Here is an 18,329-nt window from a genome sequence, read left to right on the forward strand (position 1 = left end):
TGATAAGATCATTTGAAACACTATTTTGAACACTTAGAAAAATGCTTGTCTTTACTAGCATATTCCCATTAGGCATCATCTCCAGAATCTTGTTCTCCTGTTGCACTATATACACTCAGAAAGTGTGACCTGTATTCCATTAAATACAAAAGAAACATATCTGAAATATTTATAGAAACTATCATTATTAGAAGCAGAACATGTAATACTATCACAGTATGAATTATGTCAGATACCACTTACAGAACAGTTATTTAACTTTTACAGCAGCAAGCAAGCTATTTTATACATAACAAATCTATAAACATATATTCCTTACAGCAATTCAAGCCTCAGACTGAATTTTAAGTAAAGTAATGCACGGTTTAAATTTTACAGTATTTGCATGCATTGTATTATCATTCTGGTGGATTTTAAAATGCTCTTTCATAGTCAAGCTTTAACACAGCAAGCATGTGACAATCTTATCCCATGCATAAATTAGTCGTTAGCCACAACATAAAGAATACATGACGGTGCTACTAAAAACTCACAAACCTGATAGGACAAGATTAGTCACATGGTTGGCAATGATTAAGGATTGAGATTTTGTAACCAACTGAAAATATATCTAAAAGTGAGATAGAGAGAAGAAAGAAAGAAAGAGAGTGAAGAAAAATGAATTAAAAAAAAAAGATTGAATAATACACACCAGGGTCTTATAAACTGCTGTAGCATGGGGGCCACCTCTTGAGGACAAACGTAACCAAGACGACCAATTGTTATTGCTAAGGTAACGCAATCACGGTTATACACCACCAAACGCCAACCAAGACATGAGCAAATGAGGGGGGAGGAGAAAAAATAAAGAAAAAACAACAAATAACTCAGAAACAGAAACCAACAGAATCCGTGTATGATAATAAACATAAGATTTCACCAGTGCTGTTTATTACCACCCCCTAAATAAGAGGCAGCAACATATATGGTATACTCTCCAGGGTAAAAGAAAAATTAAAGTAAATGAGAGAACACCAAAAACACGATTTAAGATCCAAAGGCTTTCTGATATAAGCAGTCATTCTGCCCTCTTCAGAGGAATCTCTTACAGTAAATTTACCTACCATACATTCTGAAGTTTTTATTCAAATGTACTATTATGGATACTCTTGATAAAAAGTAATTAATCATTTTCAGTTTTAGTACGAAGTATTCTAAAAAATTTTTTTCAATATTTAGAATTCAAGATTTTAATAGACCTACTCTATCAGTAAAAATGCATTTATAAATACTTTTACATGGAAAATATTGTAGTCTATCTAAATGCGCTAAGCTGATGAAACACTTCTCAAAGAGCACCAAATATCTGTCATCTTCATAATCTCAGAGAGAATTTAAAGTGGTTCCTAAATCACAGCAACTGACTGCAGAAAATCAATTCTTTAATCCCAATATTTCTCCTGTTCACAAAAAGCTTCCTCATAGAAGTCATGTAAAAATCTGACTTCTGATACCAAGGCATAAGGACACATGAAAAGCAAATTGCTTCATCACATGATTAGGTAGTTTGGTCCTTTGTTCCGAGGGACAGACTGAAGAAAATATCATCATGCAAATGTGTTTTAATGGTGTTTGCTCAACTCACAAAAGATTAATCTTTAGAAAAAGGAGAGGGTGGGGAATAATGTATCAGGATTACTTGAAGCAAAATACATGAATAATACTAAAATCCAGCAGATTTATATGAAGCAGAGAAAGGAAACCTATGTTCAAGGGACATACTATGCAACACTCTAATTAACAGGCATTTGTGAACAGTTTCATGAAACATGCAATAAAGCAGATGATGCTTTTTCCAATGAAAGTTTGGTGTAGGATATGCTAGCAGTTTAAAACATACTCATTCCATGAAAGCTGAAGCTCACTATTAATGTACTGTTTCATCCTGATGTTATTCAACTGCAGTATCTAAAATTTTCAGCCGTCTAACTTTTAAAACTGCATTGGAAGTGCTACTTTCAAATGAAAATACACTTTTGAGTTTTATCTGCAAATTCTCACAGCTACAGTCTGTACAAGGAATAGTAATCTCTGTCAAACCTCAACTTTCTGGCATGTACTGGTTATTTTTTATGCAATTACTTTTACTTAGGGTGGTCTCATGTTTCCATAGAAGTGTTTTCATAGCTCATTGCATAGCAAGCTAAAGCAGAAAACAGTAATATTCTTGCACATACTAGTGGCATGCAGCACAATATCCTACAACAAACTTATTATAAGTACACCACACTCAACATTTATTTGCAGTTATGCATCCACATTTAAAGTAACTATTAAGAGAATAAAAAAAAAAGTCAGTGTTTGGATGCTTCCAAAAGTTCTCTAACAATGATGGAAGCAAACATTTATGTACTGGATGCCTCTCAGTTACAGGTATTACACATCCATCAGTGCAGAGGAAGGGGATCAGGGCAGGGGTGGAGGGAAAGAAAATTTATATTGCTGTACTATTATATGGTATGTTTCACAAGAAGGTATTTGCTCCAAAATTCTCTTTTCAAAAAGTAGTACCTATAATATGCCAGACAACCTAATTTTTCCTTCAAGTTCACCTTCCATACTAAACGTAGGTAGGGGGAGGGGAGCAATGAAAGTGCAGCTTTTAAGTTTAGAGAATACCGGAGTGAAAATATGCATTGATAATCGCTCTCCAATTTATCTCTTGCTTAGCTCAAAAATGTAACTGTATCACTGAATTTGCATCATTTTCAATCATGTCAGGTATAAAGACTAAACTGTCATTTTCTTAGAAGACAGTTTTCAAACAGAAAAAAAAAGATTCTCAATTAGTAAAATAGTAAACCAGAAACCTGTCAAATTATTAATAAAGTTTTGCTGAAGTATGGAAGGTGCTCTTCATACCAGAACGTGCCCTCTATAAATGCAAAAGAAACAAGCCTCAGAAATTCTGATTCAGTAAGGCATTTGGGGATTGCTCCTAATTTGGAAGGCAAAGCTGTAGGCCAGAACATAAAACATGCATGCCGCTATTTGAATTCTTTTCAGAAATCTGTTATTAAGTACTTATATTAAGGTGACATAAGTTATACATAATTTCAGTTATGTGGTGGTAAAACTGCCATCACAGATCTAGATTTTTGTGCATGATAGTACAAGTTTATCTTAGTGTTTTTTGTAAATTCAGATAGTTCATTATTTGTTTTATAAATGCCAATCACATTTGTTTCAAACACTAGACATATATATACAGTACACGTGTAAGGACATGCATTTATTAAAATCAGTCTGAACTAAGTCTTTTAAGTGTTACTGCATACATTTGTCATATTCAATACATAAATAAAATCAGAATATTTAATCAAACAGACGATAATAAATGTTATAAAAGTGAGAAAGCAATAACTTTAAGAATCTAGATATATGATAGATGGTTTGCTGCAAGACTGAGACTTGTAAGAGCTTCTGCAAAACAGAGTTGCTTTTGCTTATAAAAGCCAAATACATAGCAATAAAATCAGTTCTGGTGTGGTTCCCCTATTCAATTTTCAAAATAATTATAAAAAGATTCTCTAATTCCCTTCACCATGTATGGTTCAGTTTTTGGGTACCTGTGTTCTCTAACAACGTCTTTGGTGTGTTGGGTCTGTTAATTATTTCTACAAGCTGGTGCAACACCATTGGAATATAAGGCTGCATCTCTATACCTGGAACAGCCAAAAAAAAAGATTCAGAAGAAAATGACCATTAATATACATAAATAGATTGGGTACATTGAACTTACTACCAAGGACAAGAATCTCAAATTTAATTTAATTTTTAACATGAAAGTATCACTAAAAAAACCCCCAAACCACACAGACAAACCATGCTAAATGTGCAGAGATTCAAAGAAAAAATTAAATCTTACCCATCTGGATGGAGATTTCTCCAATTGCCCAGGTGGCATTGTTACACACAGAAATGAATTCAGGGTTTAGGTTGGTTCCCAAAATTGGCATGAAATCAGCTAGAAAGAACAACATTTTAAAATCTCATCACAAAATACAACCATCTTGTACCATTATTATAAGATCATGGGAAAAAAAGTGTCTTTAAAAAAAATCACATCAGCCTATCGAAATGCTTGGAAAGTGTTACACATAAATTAACAAGAGCTATATTTCCGCTATATATCAGACTAATCTGCATTTTAGAAACTAAGCAGATCAGTGCAAATCTTCTCAAATTATGATTTTAAAATGTTTCTAATAGGCTTTATCTTTATGTAACTCTAGACACCCTTTTTCTCCCCTTTCCTTGCTGGGATGGGGGGAGAGGGTAAGAAAGGAGAAGAAAAAAAACCACAGCAACAAGTACTTGTAGTTTTATAATATAGTTGAACAACCCTGAAATCACCTGGACAGCTATGTATTCAGCTATGCTTCAAAAAACAATGGAAGCCTAGAAGGCAATCACATCTTGGATTAAAATTTAAGAAAAAATTAGTCACAAAGATAATTATAACATCTGCCAAATTTTAAATTCCAAGCCCGCCGAAGCGCTCATTTAGCAAGTGTATCTCTGTAGAAAGAGACAGCAAATATGGAAGTGTATAACTGATGCTACTTTCCTACTGAAATTAAAAACAAAGCAAAAAACTAAACCAAATCCTACCTTCTAGCCAAGTTTTCTGATTTCAATATACATATATGTAATTTTATGTAACAATAAATTCAAGAATTCATCAAAGCAAGCGACTGAAGTCTAAGCACATCTGTTTTGCTGTATTTCACCACACAGGTAGTTTGTTACATTATAAAATCAAGGTAAAAAATGAACTTTTGCACTGTCCACAAAAATAAGAACATGTCTTTTAAACACAGAATTCAAAGGAGAAAAGACTACAGGCCCTTGCTGATAAAGAAGAACAAAAACTCACAACACCATGAAAAGGCAACCCACAGAATAGGGAGCTTAACAATGGCTAAATGAGCCTCTTGCCAGTTTGTAAAACAAGTTAATTGTTTAATCTGTAAAAGAAACATACCGATGCAAGGCTTAACATGCTGAAAACACGCCTTTGTCAGATCACCTAACAATGCAAAAGAACTCTGCCGTACCTCAGGCATTTTATCCTAAAGAGAGGAAGAAAAATATTACAATTCTACAAGTGTTTCTGATTCTTTGAAGAAAGAAAATCCTTGGATCAAACAGGTTACTCATCTCACCTGCATACATTGGTACATTAGTGTCAGGATATTGCTGCGAGCCACTAGCTGTTCAATGTTGCCTCCAAGTCCTTCAGCTAAACCACTGAGTAAATCAAGAGCCACAATCATGAAATCTTTATCTGGAGCCTCATATTGGTCTGGCTGAGCATTATGCAACTGCAACAAACAAGTACAAATTTTCAAAATGAGTATTAGATTTTCTCAAGGGTATGCATTAAAAAAAAGTTTCAGAACGGCAGCTTCATTTAGATATTCAATGGTTATACTACAAATCTCCCTGCAAACCCATAATTTTACATAGTTAATACACTGGTTTACAGAGATACTCTGAAAACACTGGAATAAAGTAGAAAAATACCATGGCTTGTGCAAGGGTCTTCTGCACCAGATTTACACAACGCTGGTACACAGGTTCACAGTATGGAAGAAAGCCAGATTGCAAGGCAGTAGCAACTGACGACAGGCACTAGAATTAAAAAAAAACCCAACAAACAAGCAACAGAGAGAAAACAGTCACTACCTGCCCTCACATCTCTCAATTGGCTTTTGGTTGTGAGAGGCAAGTTAAAAGGTAACAGCATTTTAAATATACCAACATGTAACTGATTAAGTAAACACGACCTAGAAAGGCAGTACCAATTAGCTGAGCCAAGGCAACTATCAGCAAGTTGCTACTCTCTCTTACATATGCCAGTTGAGAAAATTTCTCAGCAGCAGTATCTTCTTAGAGATAGCCAAGAAAGCACATACAAAAACAGTTATGATAATTCAGCCAGCACTTACAGTAAGCTTCAGTATCTTGACCATGTACAAGCCCTAACATTACTTAAGAGTTACAAAACTAATTTTTCTAGAGATGCTTTTCTGCTTCACACTTGGAAAGTACAGAGAATAGACTACATTATCTGGTTCATATCTTCATCTTATCTGACAACAGTTTTAATGAAGGGATGAAGGGAGAGCAACGGGAGAGAAGATAAGAATAGAAGAAGGATGGAATTTTTTTTTTTCCTCCTAAAAGAATCCCATCAAAGAAAACACTCTGGAATGGCAGAAAAAAATCTAAAATATTTCTGTTAAAACTAATGACATTTCCTCAGTCACAACATTTTCTTACTAGAGACAGAGTATTTTCTCCATAATGGGAAATATCTAACACTGACAGCTTTTATAGTCATACTTTCTAGTAGGAGCATCTTTAGTAAAGTGTAATTCCTAAAATAAGTTGTTAAATCTGGATTCTTTTATCATTTACCTCTAATAAAGGGAAGAGATCTTTATCTTCATCCTTCAACATGTTCCACTTCTGGATTAATGGAGGCATTAGCATCTGAATATACTCCTGTTTAGGACGAAAATGCATCAGCTGCTGAAACACTTCACTGCATACTATTTTATTTCAAAGCTAGAAAATGGATGTATTAAGAACGGATACATATTCTACTTTTTCAGCAAAAAAATCTTGGATGTACTGTTATTCAATCATTGTTGCAATATGTAGAAGTAGTTTAATATTTACAATTTGCATCTTAAGATTTTTTGCTGAAGCACTTAAGTACCTCTGCAGAATGAATCTTTTCCTCTAGGTTTGGTATCAGTCTAGCTGCCTGGGCTGTTATCAATCTAGTCACAAGGACACTGAGCAAGGCACCCCTATAATGCTGTTCTCCCAGAAAGTATCTAAACACCCAACAGGTGCTGCCAGCTAATGCTGTGTCCAAAGATATAAAACTTTAAGTGACTGAAGAAAGTCACCATGAGCTCCCATTTAGCTTCCTCCTGGTACTGTCAAATGTCAAGGTGGCCAGGGCCAGAGAGAGACTGAAAAAGTGGTCCTTTGATGGTGTGGAGTCTCAGATTGCAAGTAAAATGCCATGGAAACAACTCAAATTGAAATTTGGCTTATTTATAGTGCTTCACATGACATAGACACACTAGAATAAAACAATAACCATCATAAGAAGATGGACACGTGACATGTATGCATATTCTATTAATTAATATATGTACACTAAAAACACCCCACTATATTTGCCTGTGTTATCTGTACTTAGTCCAAAGGATTCTGTGCTTTAATATATAAAATGAATGCCTGTCTCAATTTCTGATAAAGCAATTTCTAGTGATGATGTGCTCCAATACATTGGAAAGAGACACACACAGCAGCTTAGCTATACTTAAAGTGGTTATTAAAAAAAGCGTTATTAGAAATTAAAACACACATTCCACCAATTTCTCTGAAGTCCCATTTCATGTCTATACTGATATATGCATCTCCTCTGAGCTGAAAAATTCCGAGAAAAAAATCACAATGAGAAGCACATTTCACAAGCCAGAACACACACAATCATTTATTCAAGATAGCAAATATTCATGTAGTGGGAAAATTACATGCAGTCTATGTATGTTACCTGTAAATATTTAGTATTATCAAAACTTGCACAGAAATATCAGCATTTCTGTTTTATAACATACAAAGCACACTACAAAACGGTGAACCAGTTTTTCAATTATGATGAGTGCTTCTACAGAACATAAGGTATACTCACTGGTTTATTTAGATGATGTCCTACAGAATCTGCTAGAGTTCCTATAGCATCATAAAGAATGAGCAGGTTTTTATGCTGGTATTTACTAAATGCAAAGACCAAAGTGTCAAGTATATATGCAAGATAAGGAACAAGCTCTGTACAAGCCTCCTCTTCCAGAGTAGCAAAGGCACTGATGGACAAAAAAACAGGTCAGTTAGTGTCTTGGAAAAAACAAAACAAGACAACCCCAAAATGCCCCACACTATGCATTTCTGCTTAAACATAAAACTCTAATTAATCCTCAAATTCATCCAAGATACATTTTCAAAATGGCATTACTGAGAACCTCGATCTATTTTGATTGAGCACAGAAGGATTCAGCTCCTACATTGTGATGAACAAAACTTAAAAATATTGTCATAAACTCCTTTACGTATATGCAGGAAGCCCCCACTGAGAAAAGCATTACTGTACACAAGTTACAATATACTAACTGAAGTAGTAGGAATCTTAACAAAAGCTGTTTACTTAACGTAAAAACGGCCCACTATCTTTAATGTATGCTGTAGCAGCACCTAGAAGCCATAGAGCTGTTGTGCTAGTACAACACCAAACTCAGCCTGTATGCTCAGCAGTTCACTACATTGAAAAATAGATACAGAAAGATAGAAAACTAAAAGCAAAGACAGGGCATGAACAACTTTAGCCAGCCTTGGTCAAATCACATATCACAGCATTGTGGAAACTGTTCAGGTTGTCTGTCAGCAAGGTGCTGACACACAGTTTGAACAACAGCATTAAAACCCACCCACAGCAAAGAAAAAAACCCCCATGCACCAGACATGCTGCTTCAGAGAAACATTAAGGAAAGGAAAAAATTATGAGCTATTGAGGATTTACTGGTCTAGCTTATGCCAACAAGATTATTATTAGCCTGTCCCTGCACTAAAAATACATGCATCACAGCATGAGATGGATAATCTCCTACTAGCATGCTACCAAATACAGAAATGCCTTTTTAACACAATACAATTGTGACCACTAAGTGGCTAGCATTCTTATTTTATTCATTTATTACTTTATTATATTATTCTGAAGTATTCTTTCAGAAAGGCATATGATGTGAGCAGGAAAACACGTTTCAGTAAAGTACCTTTTTGGGTGTCACGAACTAAAGGAGCAGTTTCTCAACAGTACTGAAATGAACGTTAGACATCTGCTATGATACAGAATTTAGTGATAAAAACATACAGTTCCTATGACCAGTTTTCAATTTGGTAGACTTAAATGACATGTGCAACTATTCATTGTAGGGATGCAGCTTTTTGCTCCTCTCCAAGAAGGATCATTGCATTTCCTTACAATTCAGAAAGCTATGAAGTATGTTTTGAGTTGTAACAGCTCTACATTTCCCTTGGAGTTTCCTAGACAGTTTATTTTTCAGCTGCAACAATAATTTTAATGAATGTCTGCCCTAAAGAAAGCATTTCAAAACACACTATAAATTTGATATTGAACTTTAAATAAAAATCAGGTGTATTTTTTTAGTATTTCCATTTTATCTCTTTCTTATTACTTCAACAGTTTCCACTGCTCACTGCACTTCCTTCATAAGCCCCACATGAGGTTATTTAACAATTGCAACACAGCTGTGTTGAACTACATGCACATTTTAACCATGTTTTGGACAGGAAAGTATGAACAGAAGTGTGGGGTTTTTGTTGTTGTGGTTTTTTTGTTTTGGGTTTTTTTTGTGTGTGTGGGTGGGTTTTTTTTGGTTGTTGTTTTTAATACAATTTGCACATAATCTGATTCCTTGGATCTAAAAATGTGGGAAACAATAGTCTTATATCACCATTTTCCTGCTCATTCAGGAAGGAACAGAAGACTATCACTATGAAAAGACAGAATGGAACAGATGTTAAAGCCCAACAAATTTGCAAGCCCAATGTCTGAAAAGGTTTAGAGACAAAGAGGAAACAGTGTTTAATACTCAAATCTTACCAAGTACATTTCATTAAATTCATTGTATCTGTTCTCAGGCAAGGATACATCTACCTCTTTTGTGCAAAGCTTAGCACAAGATCTTTGACCTCAGCCCTGTCCTTAGACACTACTGGTATTTGTGGGTGGGGTGTTATAATAATAGTAGTAGTAGTGGTGTTGTTGTTCCTACTATTTCAAAAAACTGCATGTTTCAACTGTTAAGAATACAACCAGATACATCTAACTCTACTTTATGAAGAAACCTTCTTGGCAGTCTGCTGTGTACACTCCTGCCCCACACAAACTGACATGTAAAAGCTTTATTTGATGAGTTTCCTGCACAAGAGTGCACTCATTCCATTAATGCTCTGTCCATTAATGGAGCCATTAATTTATATATTTTTTAAAAATATTAGCAGACAAGTGGGAGAAGGGAATCTTATCTCCCAGGATCTCCCTTCAAGAGAAAGGGAATATCCCTTGAAATAATCATAACCCAAATGTTTGGGTAACCCTGAGCTAAATATAAACAATAAAGTAATCCAATGTTAGTACAACTTTCCATTGCAATCAGTACCGACCTTATTAAAAAAAGCCAGATTTCTGGTCAATGAAATATCACATTGAAAATAAACAAGTTTCACAAACAGGTAATTTACTTTTACTACAATAAATTATTTAGTTTGGTGACTCATATACTCTGAGTCAAACTGGACAGGAGAAATACAAATTGACTTTTTTCATATTATTACAACTTGGAGTAATTTGTAACTACTCTAGAAGAAGCTGCATCTACACCAATTTAAAAGAGAAAAATACATTAAGAGCTAGAAATGGACTCACACATTCATTGATAAAGGCATTAAAATAGCTTCCCATGAAAAAAGCAGTGTCACAAATAGTGTTTTTTGCCTAAGTTTTGGCTTACCTGCAGGCAGCTTCTTGTACTCTCTTGTTGCTATCCAGGATACGCTTTAGCAACTCAGTCATTAATGGCTTCAAGTATGTGTCTGGGGGTTGACTAACTACCCAGTGTGCATAGCGACTAAGAGTCCAGCATGTAATGGAGCGCACAAGAGCCTTTTTGTCGGAGAGGCACTGAATAAGGTGAGGGATCAGCTCAGGAAGATATGGAATCATACCCTGCATGCAGCCTAGAAGGCAAAAAATAGCTATTGCAGTACCAGAATTAACAAAAAGTTCTATTTTTTTCTCTTTCCTAGAAGGGACATTTTCATTCTCTACCACACAGGAATACATTTCAACAATACACAAAGCAAGTGTACCTAATTAATATAAAGTCCTAAAAAGAAACCTTACATAAACAATAATTAAAATCCCCAACTAAACTTACATTAATTTCAACTACACTTCTACTTCAGTGTTTCCCCAATCTCAGAAATTCTGTTTTACTAAATGGAGTACGGCCAGTACATCCAAATAATGTGAATTTATAAAGCTTGGAGATCCTACATCAGTGTCCCCAGAGTAACCAAGACAACAAATAGAGAAAGACTTGGTCTTGACAACAAATCATCACACTATTAGAAAGGATTCCTTAAGAAATTAAATTTCTTCTTGTTTTCTCCTAATATCATAGAAATACTGACCAGCTATAAAAACTAGACATTTCAAGTCAGCAAGGGCAATAATACAGAGATCTGTGAGAAGTACTAACTTTTATCTGTCTTGACTTGAAATCAAAAACAACAAAATTTTTCTATTAACAAAGAAAAAAGTATGTTCACTAGGCACTGTGGGAAAAGGAAAGTAATCCAGGCATAAACCAAGATGTATTCCTTCAGCTTGCAAAAGGGACAGACACGCTGGAAATGCAGGCAAAAAGCCAAGCAAGACTGTAAGTACAAAGTAATAAAATTATCATATTTAAATTGGAGAACCATCCACAAAAAGCAGCGCAGAGCACTGAAGTCACTGAAATGGTCTTCTCCATTTCTGAAAACTCTTCAATGAAATATAAGGCCCAAATTTATTAAATATTCCTCTTCCATGAAATCAGTGTAGTATTTAATGAGACACCAATAAATATATGCTGCAGAGTTAAGAAAGGGAGAAGTAAAAGAAATTATCTAAGACATTTAGCCTCCCAAACATGGATAGATTTGAAAATGAAAACTTAAATAAACTGAAGTCACCAATTAGTAGATGCAGACATTAACCACCAAAACCAAGCCAGCTAATGACATTACTTGTTTGTGTAAGTAAATTCACCAGGAAGAAATCACAGAGACACTTTGGAACCAATCAAAAATTCAACAACCTAATATGCAGTGTTGTCTTACCTTCAGCAATTGCTCCAAGAACAAGGATACCAGATTCTTTAACTACCCATTCCGGATGGAAAAGCAATTCCTTCAAAAGAGGCAAGATGTGTGGCAGAAGTTCATCACGAAATACATTGGCTAGGACATCTAGAGCAGCAGCAGAACATTTCCCTGAGGGGAATTAACAGTGTTAATCTCTGGTTTATTATACGAGTAGTTGTAGTTAGGCAATATAACTTTGAGCTGCCAGTGGAGTCTCAAGGCATTAGGAGGAAACATACTTCCATTTCATTGCAATACACAGTGATCCACAGTGCTCTGGTGCAAAGCCACAGCTCTCAAAGCCAGTTTTGCAGCTCTTAAATAGCCACTAAAAGGACATATACATTGAGGGTGTAGAAGAAGTTATAAAGAAATTCTGCTACACAGACATATTCTAAAATGTAGTCATGGAAAAAGCTGCTTATTCAATCTACAATGAACATACATTCACTGACAGGAACGACACCATTATATTGCAACATTATATACACTACATGCTTTCAGGATGGTGTGATACTAAGGGAGAGGGAACAGGGAGAGGGAACGTCTGTGACACAGATGTAACAGAGAAACTAAGGAGAATGGAGAAATGGCCTAAAAATACTAGCATTTGATTCAAAAGGAAATACTCAAACATGATCCATGTCTCAAAGTGAAAAAAAGACAAAATCATCCAACTCTAGAGACTGGAAGAAACTTGCTGGCCTCTGCTCTGATTCTGTGACGCACCAATATGATACACCTCAAAATTTGTTTGAAAGTGTCAATCCCATGTTTTTAGCAAACAGAAGCTCATGAAAGAAAAAATCAGGAACAACTTCAAAACAGGATTCAGAATCCTTACTCTGATTTTCTGCTGTGGTGTTGTCATGTCAAGAAAAAATAACACTAAGGTGATTTTATAAAGAATGATTGTATTACAGAATTTATACTGCACTTTTTGCTTATTATGATCTCAGTTCCTTCTTAATCTGTCATAAACGATCCAACTGCTCTCATTAGTAAGCAATGCTGCTAATTGTCAAGCTGCGCTGATGCTTCCTCTCTTTTCAAATGGGAAGTCAAATATAGAACACTGGATAGGCACACAGTTCTGATTTTCAGATAGTCCAAATTCTCTCAAATCCAGATAACATATGTCAATACAGATTTCTTAACTGTTCTGCTCTTTCTCTTTCAGGCTACCATTCTTGGGCAACTTTAGCTTCCTCACCATCTTAAAACTGTGGACTACAGAGCACCCTCTGTCATTTCAGCTATCTTTTTCAGAAAATATGTATTTAATTCTGCCATCTCTACACACAGCAGTGACAAGAACAGCATTATGAATCTAACACTATACCTTTTTAAAAAAAAGAGGTTTTATGGAAACAAACATATACACACTTTCATTTTCTTGTAAAAGGAAAACAACACCACCAATAATAATAATTAAAAAAAAATTCAGATATGTCTCAAAATTGTTTGACCATAAGCTTCAAGGTACATTCACCTGTTGTGAAAACTTGGGGCCTTGGAAAAAAAATCCCACAGTATATGGATGTGTCCAAATCTCAAAACATTATTCCACAATGAGGCTGCTTGCAAAGTACATTTAAGTCTGATTTGTCAGAATTTCAATAGCTATTTTCTATCACTGAGCTTAAAAACCAGTTTGTGGTGTTTTCTTTCCTTACCACATGGTCTATTGGCTTAAAGGTCCTTTGACCCATTGTGCTGGTTCAGCTAGGATAAGGTTAAGTCTCCCCAGCAGTGGGGAGGGAGCTCTAGCCAGGTTATTCAATACCATGCTGACGTCACATCCTGGCGCCCAAGTGCGGGAAGGTTGGTAAATGCGTGGTGTGCGGTCATTTTCCCTCACTGCTGTATCAGTATATCCCTTGTTCTGTTCATTGTTATTACTGTTATTGTTATTATTGTTGTTTGGTTTGTTGTTGTTACACTGTTGTATTAAAACTCTCCTTATCTCAACCCCGGGGTTTGTATTTCACTCCCTGCCCCGTCCGGTCCGAGGGTGGGGGAGGGGCAGCGGCAGTGTGGTCTCGAGTCCTGGCAGGGCCTAAACCACCACGCCCATACACTGGTCATCAGAACTGTGGTTTCCTCATAGCTATCTTCTCTCTTTATAACTAAGGTACTATACTCTAGTCAGAAGTAAATTCCTCACACAGAAAAAAACTACCAGTAATGGCTGTCAGTAGTGGCATGTTCACATAGGAAAAAAACCAATCCACAAACTAATTTTAGAGGGAAGGCTGAAGTAAAACAAAGCATTATTAAGCTTCCTCCAGAGATCAGTGTGTAAGAATTTTTTTTAAACTGAAGTTAAACAGGTGATACATGACTTCTTATCTTGTAGAATGAAAATCCTAAAGTTCTGTTGAACTGCATCCAGTAAACATTTGTAGCTCAATCTGTTGTATTTGAAATAAGAAACAGGCTTACAGATGGCCATCTTTTGCCAACACAGTTACATAGTCTAAGTGTCACCTGAAAGACTCCCCCTCTACCCCATCCACCAATTATTTATCAGATAGTTCTTTTTGTATTCAAAAGCAAGGCCTCAGCATTCCTAGAAGTCCTCTTTTACTGAGGTCCTTGTATTACACAAGTAGCTCTGTTATAAAATATTTTAACGTTACTCTGACATACTTAAATTCCAGTCAGAAATAGTATCATCATCATCAAGTTCATCATCATCATCGTCATCATCTTCAATACCATCTTCCTCATGTTGCTGAGCCACCGTCCGTGAACGATGAAAACGAGGTCTTATGTCCTGTTCACTATCTGGAATAGCTTCGTCTTCTTCAACATCCCCCTGTCATCAAAATGTTTAATCAGATATACTAGTCCAACCATACTGCTCAAGAAAGTTAAGAATGTAGTTTTAGTTCAAGATTTTACAAGCATATAGAAGATTCAGATCCCACTTGCACTTCCCAGCTAACTAAAAATGCCATTGTTCCTGCATTCTGCTGCCTCATTTACCAGAAAAATGACAGGAAGATAGAAGTAAGAGACGTAAACTCACACACAAAATATACTTCTTGTTAAGAAATTACTCCTGATGGGAATGAAATAGAAAGAAGAAGTTACAAAGAAATTCTGCTACACAGACATATTCTAAAATGTAGTCATGGAAAAAGCTGCTTATTCAATCTACAAGGCATTAGAACTAATTCTGAAGATTTTTTTAAGGCTGCATTTTGCAGTAGTTCATGAGTAATAGTATCACAGCTCTGCTAAGCTGGGTGGGCGGGGGCAGGGGCAAAGCAGGAAAGCCTGCAGATTATTTTCAACGAATATGCCAGCAGTTGCATTTAGTATCTGGAACAGCACACCTTGATCCAGAAAACTAATTCTCCATTGAACAGATGGTAGGCCAGATCTACCCATTCTGATCTGAATCATTCTGGTTTACAGATCAGAAGCTAATCAGGTGTTCTTACAGACTAAAAGAAACTGATGCTCACCTTCAACAGAATAATATCAATCTCTGAATATTTCATACCATTTACCAGCACAGGTATCAACCTACAAAGAAATATTGGTACATGTCAAAATAACACATAAAAAAGCAAGCCAGTTTCGGTTACCTGGGCCATAATTTTGGTTGTAACCCTCATCCCCACCAACCCAAAATAAAAAAAAAAAAACAAAACACCTTAGCCTGATAACAAAAACTAGTACTCAAACCAAGCTCCATATCATAAGGTTCATCAATACTTTGTAATGTGAAAAAGCATTAATTTCAAACAACAAACTTTTAACGAGGGGTAGCCAGATGGCACAACTGAATTTTAAACTTAAGAATTCAAACTCCCATAATATGCATGATAAACAAATTGGCTCTCATCAATAGCACTTGTCACTATTTACCTGTGGCTGAAGACTCTGCCTTACTACTCTTAAAGACGGAAGCCTAACTACATTAAGTCCTCCTATCCTTTTGTGATTACTTCAGTAAAACAAGCCCTCAACATTGTAGAGATCTTGACTAATTTATATTAGGATTTATTTTGTTGTTAAACTGGTTATGACTATGGGACTCGCTCCCAACTGTACAGATGTAGAGCTAAAAAAAATGTATGAAGGGAAAAAAGTCAAATACATCACATAACACACACACCCACAAAAAAATTCCATAAAAATATATATTACAAGCCAAATCAAGCTAATAATGACCATGGACAGACCCAGCACCAGTGACAGGCTCAATCTCCCTTTATTCTGGAGCTAAGAATTATTGTTTTTGAAGGTATCAGGCCATCAGTAATATTCATGCACTGCAATGGCACATAACCTTCTGAACTTTGAATGAAGGAATAGTAAGTATACACATTATAATAATTCACTGGCTTTTTTGCAGCATACTTCATGAAGCATGCAGGAGCTATGTATTGTGTAAGAGAGCCTACAGGAGCAAAACAGAACAAGATGTTAAGATACCACATGAACAGGTTTTTAGATCTTGTCCCACTTAATTTAAATTTAATTTAATACGAATCTTAAGATTATCATCAAGTGCTGACAAACTTACATAGCTCCCTAGTCAAACAAATAAGCTGCTTTCAACAAACATGATATTGAAAGACCATGAGAGAAATGCAATGTTACTCTTGTTTTTCTAGAAATTTGAAACTTTTTTTTTAAAAAATAGAAAGCCTGAGTATGATACTGTTGCACTTTGAATGTTCATGTAGGCCAGAAGAGGATTAATGCTACTAGTTAACTTGTATTCTCAGTATAAACACATCAGTGTTAGGAAGGGGATGGGTAGACTCAAGAATTGTGCTATCATTCTTTTGTCTTGAGCTACAAGAGCAGGAATTAAATAAAACTATTTTAAAAGTTTAAAACTATTTCTCATAACATTGGATCTCCCATTTTCAACTCCTATTTCTCCACTGCTACAGTGGATGTTTTAATCTCAATTTTCTACTTTCTAATTGCTTATAAAAACTAAAATTTTGCTCTTCTTTTGAATTGCTTCACATCTATAACGCTTATTTTTGCAGAGAATGTGCCTCTTCTGTCTGTGATTCTGTTATTCCTCTCAAGATCTTGAGGGAACTGTCCTAGTAATTTCAAAAACCTTCCATGTATATATAAAAACAAAGAGTATCCATTCACTGAGAACACTGAAGAATTCATTTCCTATTGCAAAGGACTTCAGATTAGTCTGGAAAAAAAGTTACAAGCACTGTTGCAGACATGCAGATGTTTAAGTTGCAAACATGGATAGTCATTCCCAACCAAAGGCCTATCTTTTGAGTTAGAGGATAACTTTTGGAAACTTACAAAACAGTTTTTGAAACTTAAACTACTATCAGACTGCAGAAGTATGAAGGAACACATTGTACATGCTTTCAAGTTTAAATTGCAATAGCACTTGATATAAAATGGATTCCTGAATCCAAGTGATGTCATGCTGTTTTGCTATGTTGTTTATAAAACAGGGAACCCTTTGCATGGCTATGCACATAGAAGCATTGAACGGAGATGCCTATATCACCAGTAGTCAAGACAACATGTTCATGATACACCAGGTATTACAGGTAACATCATGTGGATATGTTTGTTTGAGCTTAAGTACACATTCGCACATCTTCATCTACGTGAAGCCTAACAGCCTGTTAAGCTTAAGGTAAAGCATCACGGTGACAGTTTAGGTTGCTTCTGGAGGTCACTGGGTCTGAAAACCTCAGAAGTCTTGTCAGTGAATTCTGCACTATAGCCATTTTTACTATGCACAAGAACTAGCTACAGGAAAATTCTTCTAAGCACACTGCACGCTACAAACAGTCTCTATAAGAATAACCACATAAAGTCAGCTAAAATTTAAAGATGACTATTTCAAAATAAACAGGAGTTGTAATTTTTGATACTTACTTAGTAAGATGCCGACATAATACATCTTTACAAATTGGCTGTTCAGCCAAAGTCAGCCAAAACTCACACGCCTCCAAAGCCACATTTTCATCTTGGTCCTGGGTCCTCTGAAGCATGTACTACACAATATAAAAATAAATTAAATGTGTAAGATAGAAGTTTTAAGTGTCCAGAAGAAGCTACCAACATTGCAAAGTGTGTTCGCAAAACCAGACTATGCTACCAGGGGACAAACAGACATAAGAGACTACTTAAGGCTATCCTGAGAATAAGCTAAGAGACTTCTTTCTTAATGCTTAATGATTAAGGTTCTAAATCCCTTCATTGTTTAAGTGAGAACATTATTACCAAGAAACTGCAGAGACCCAGGATAATAAATG

General features: G+C 35.6%; 1 protein-coding gene across 3 annotated transcripts in view; it reads right to left on the reverse strand.

Annotated features, from left to right (window-relative positions):
- TNPO1 (transportin 1) overlaps window positions 1–18,329 on the reverse strand; it is a 62,353-nt gene that overhangs the window by 10,799 nt on the left and 33,225 nt on the right. For 2 of the 3 annotated variants that reach the window (XR_012621768.1, XM_074813466.1), the window contains exons 9-21: window positions 17,950–18,068; window positions 15,531–15,591; window positions 14,707–14,875; window positions 12,031–12,183; window positions 10,656–10,881; window positions 7,760–7,931; window positions 6,466–6,552; window positions 5,569–5,676; window positions 5,208–5,366; window positions 5,027–5,114; window positions 3,908–4,006; window positions 3,609–3,704; window positions 692–767 (exon numbers count right to left, since the gene is read on the reverse strand). Coding sequence is in view for 1 of the 3 variants with exons in the window: in XM_074813466.1 (XP_074669567.1) it covers window positions 692–767; window positions 3,609–3,704; window positions 3,908–4,006; window positions 5,027–5,114; window positions 5,208–5,366; window positions 5,569–5,676; window positions 6,466–6,552; window positions 7,760–7,931; window positions 10,656–10,881; window positions 12,031–12,183; window positions 14,707–14,875; window positions 15,531–15,591; window positions 17,950–18,068 (1,613 nt within the window). In the remaining 2 variants the exon portion in view is untranslated. The remainder of the gene's footprint in view (window positions 1–691; window positions 768–3,608; window positions 3,705–3,907; window positions 4,007–5,026; window positions 5,115–5,207; window positions 5,367–5,568; window positions 5,677–6,465; window positions 6,553–7,759; window positions 7,932–10,655; window positions 10,882–12,030; window positions 12,184–14,706; window positions 14,876–15,530; window positions 15,592–17,949; window positions 18,069–18,329) is intronic. The other variant, XR_012621769.1, reaches the window with a different exon arrangement.

This window comes from Strix aluco, chromosome Z, assembly GCF_031877795.1.
Source record: "Strix aluco isolate bStrAlu1 chromosome Z, bStrAlu1.hap1, whole genome shotgun sequence".
In the NCBI taxonomy this organism is placed as follows: domain Eukaryota; kingdom Metazoa; phylum Chordata; class Aves; order Strigiformes; family Strigidae; genus Strix; species Strix aluco.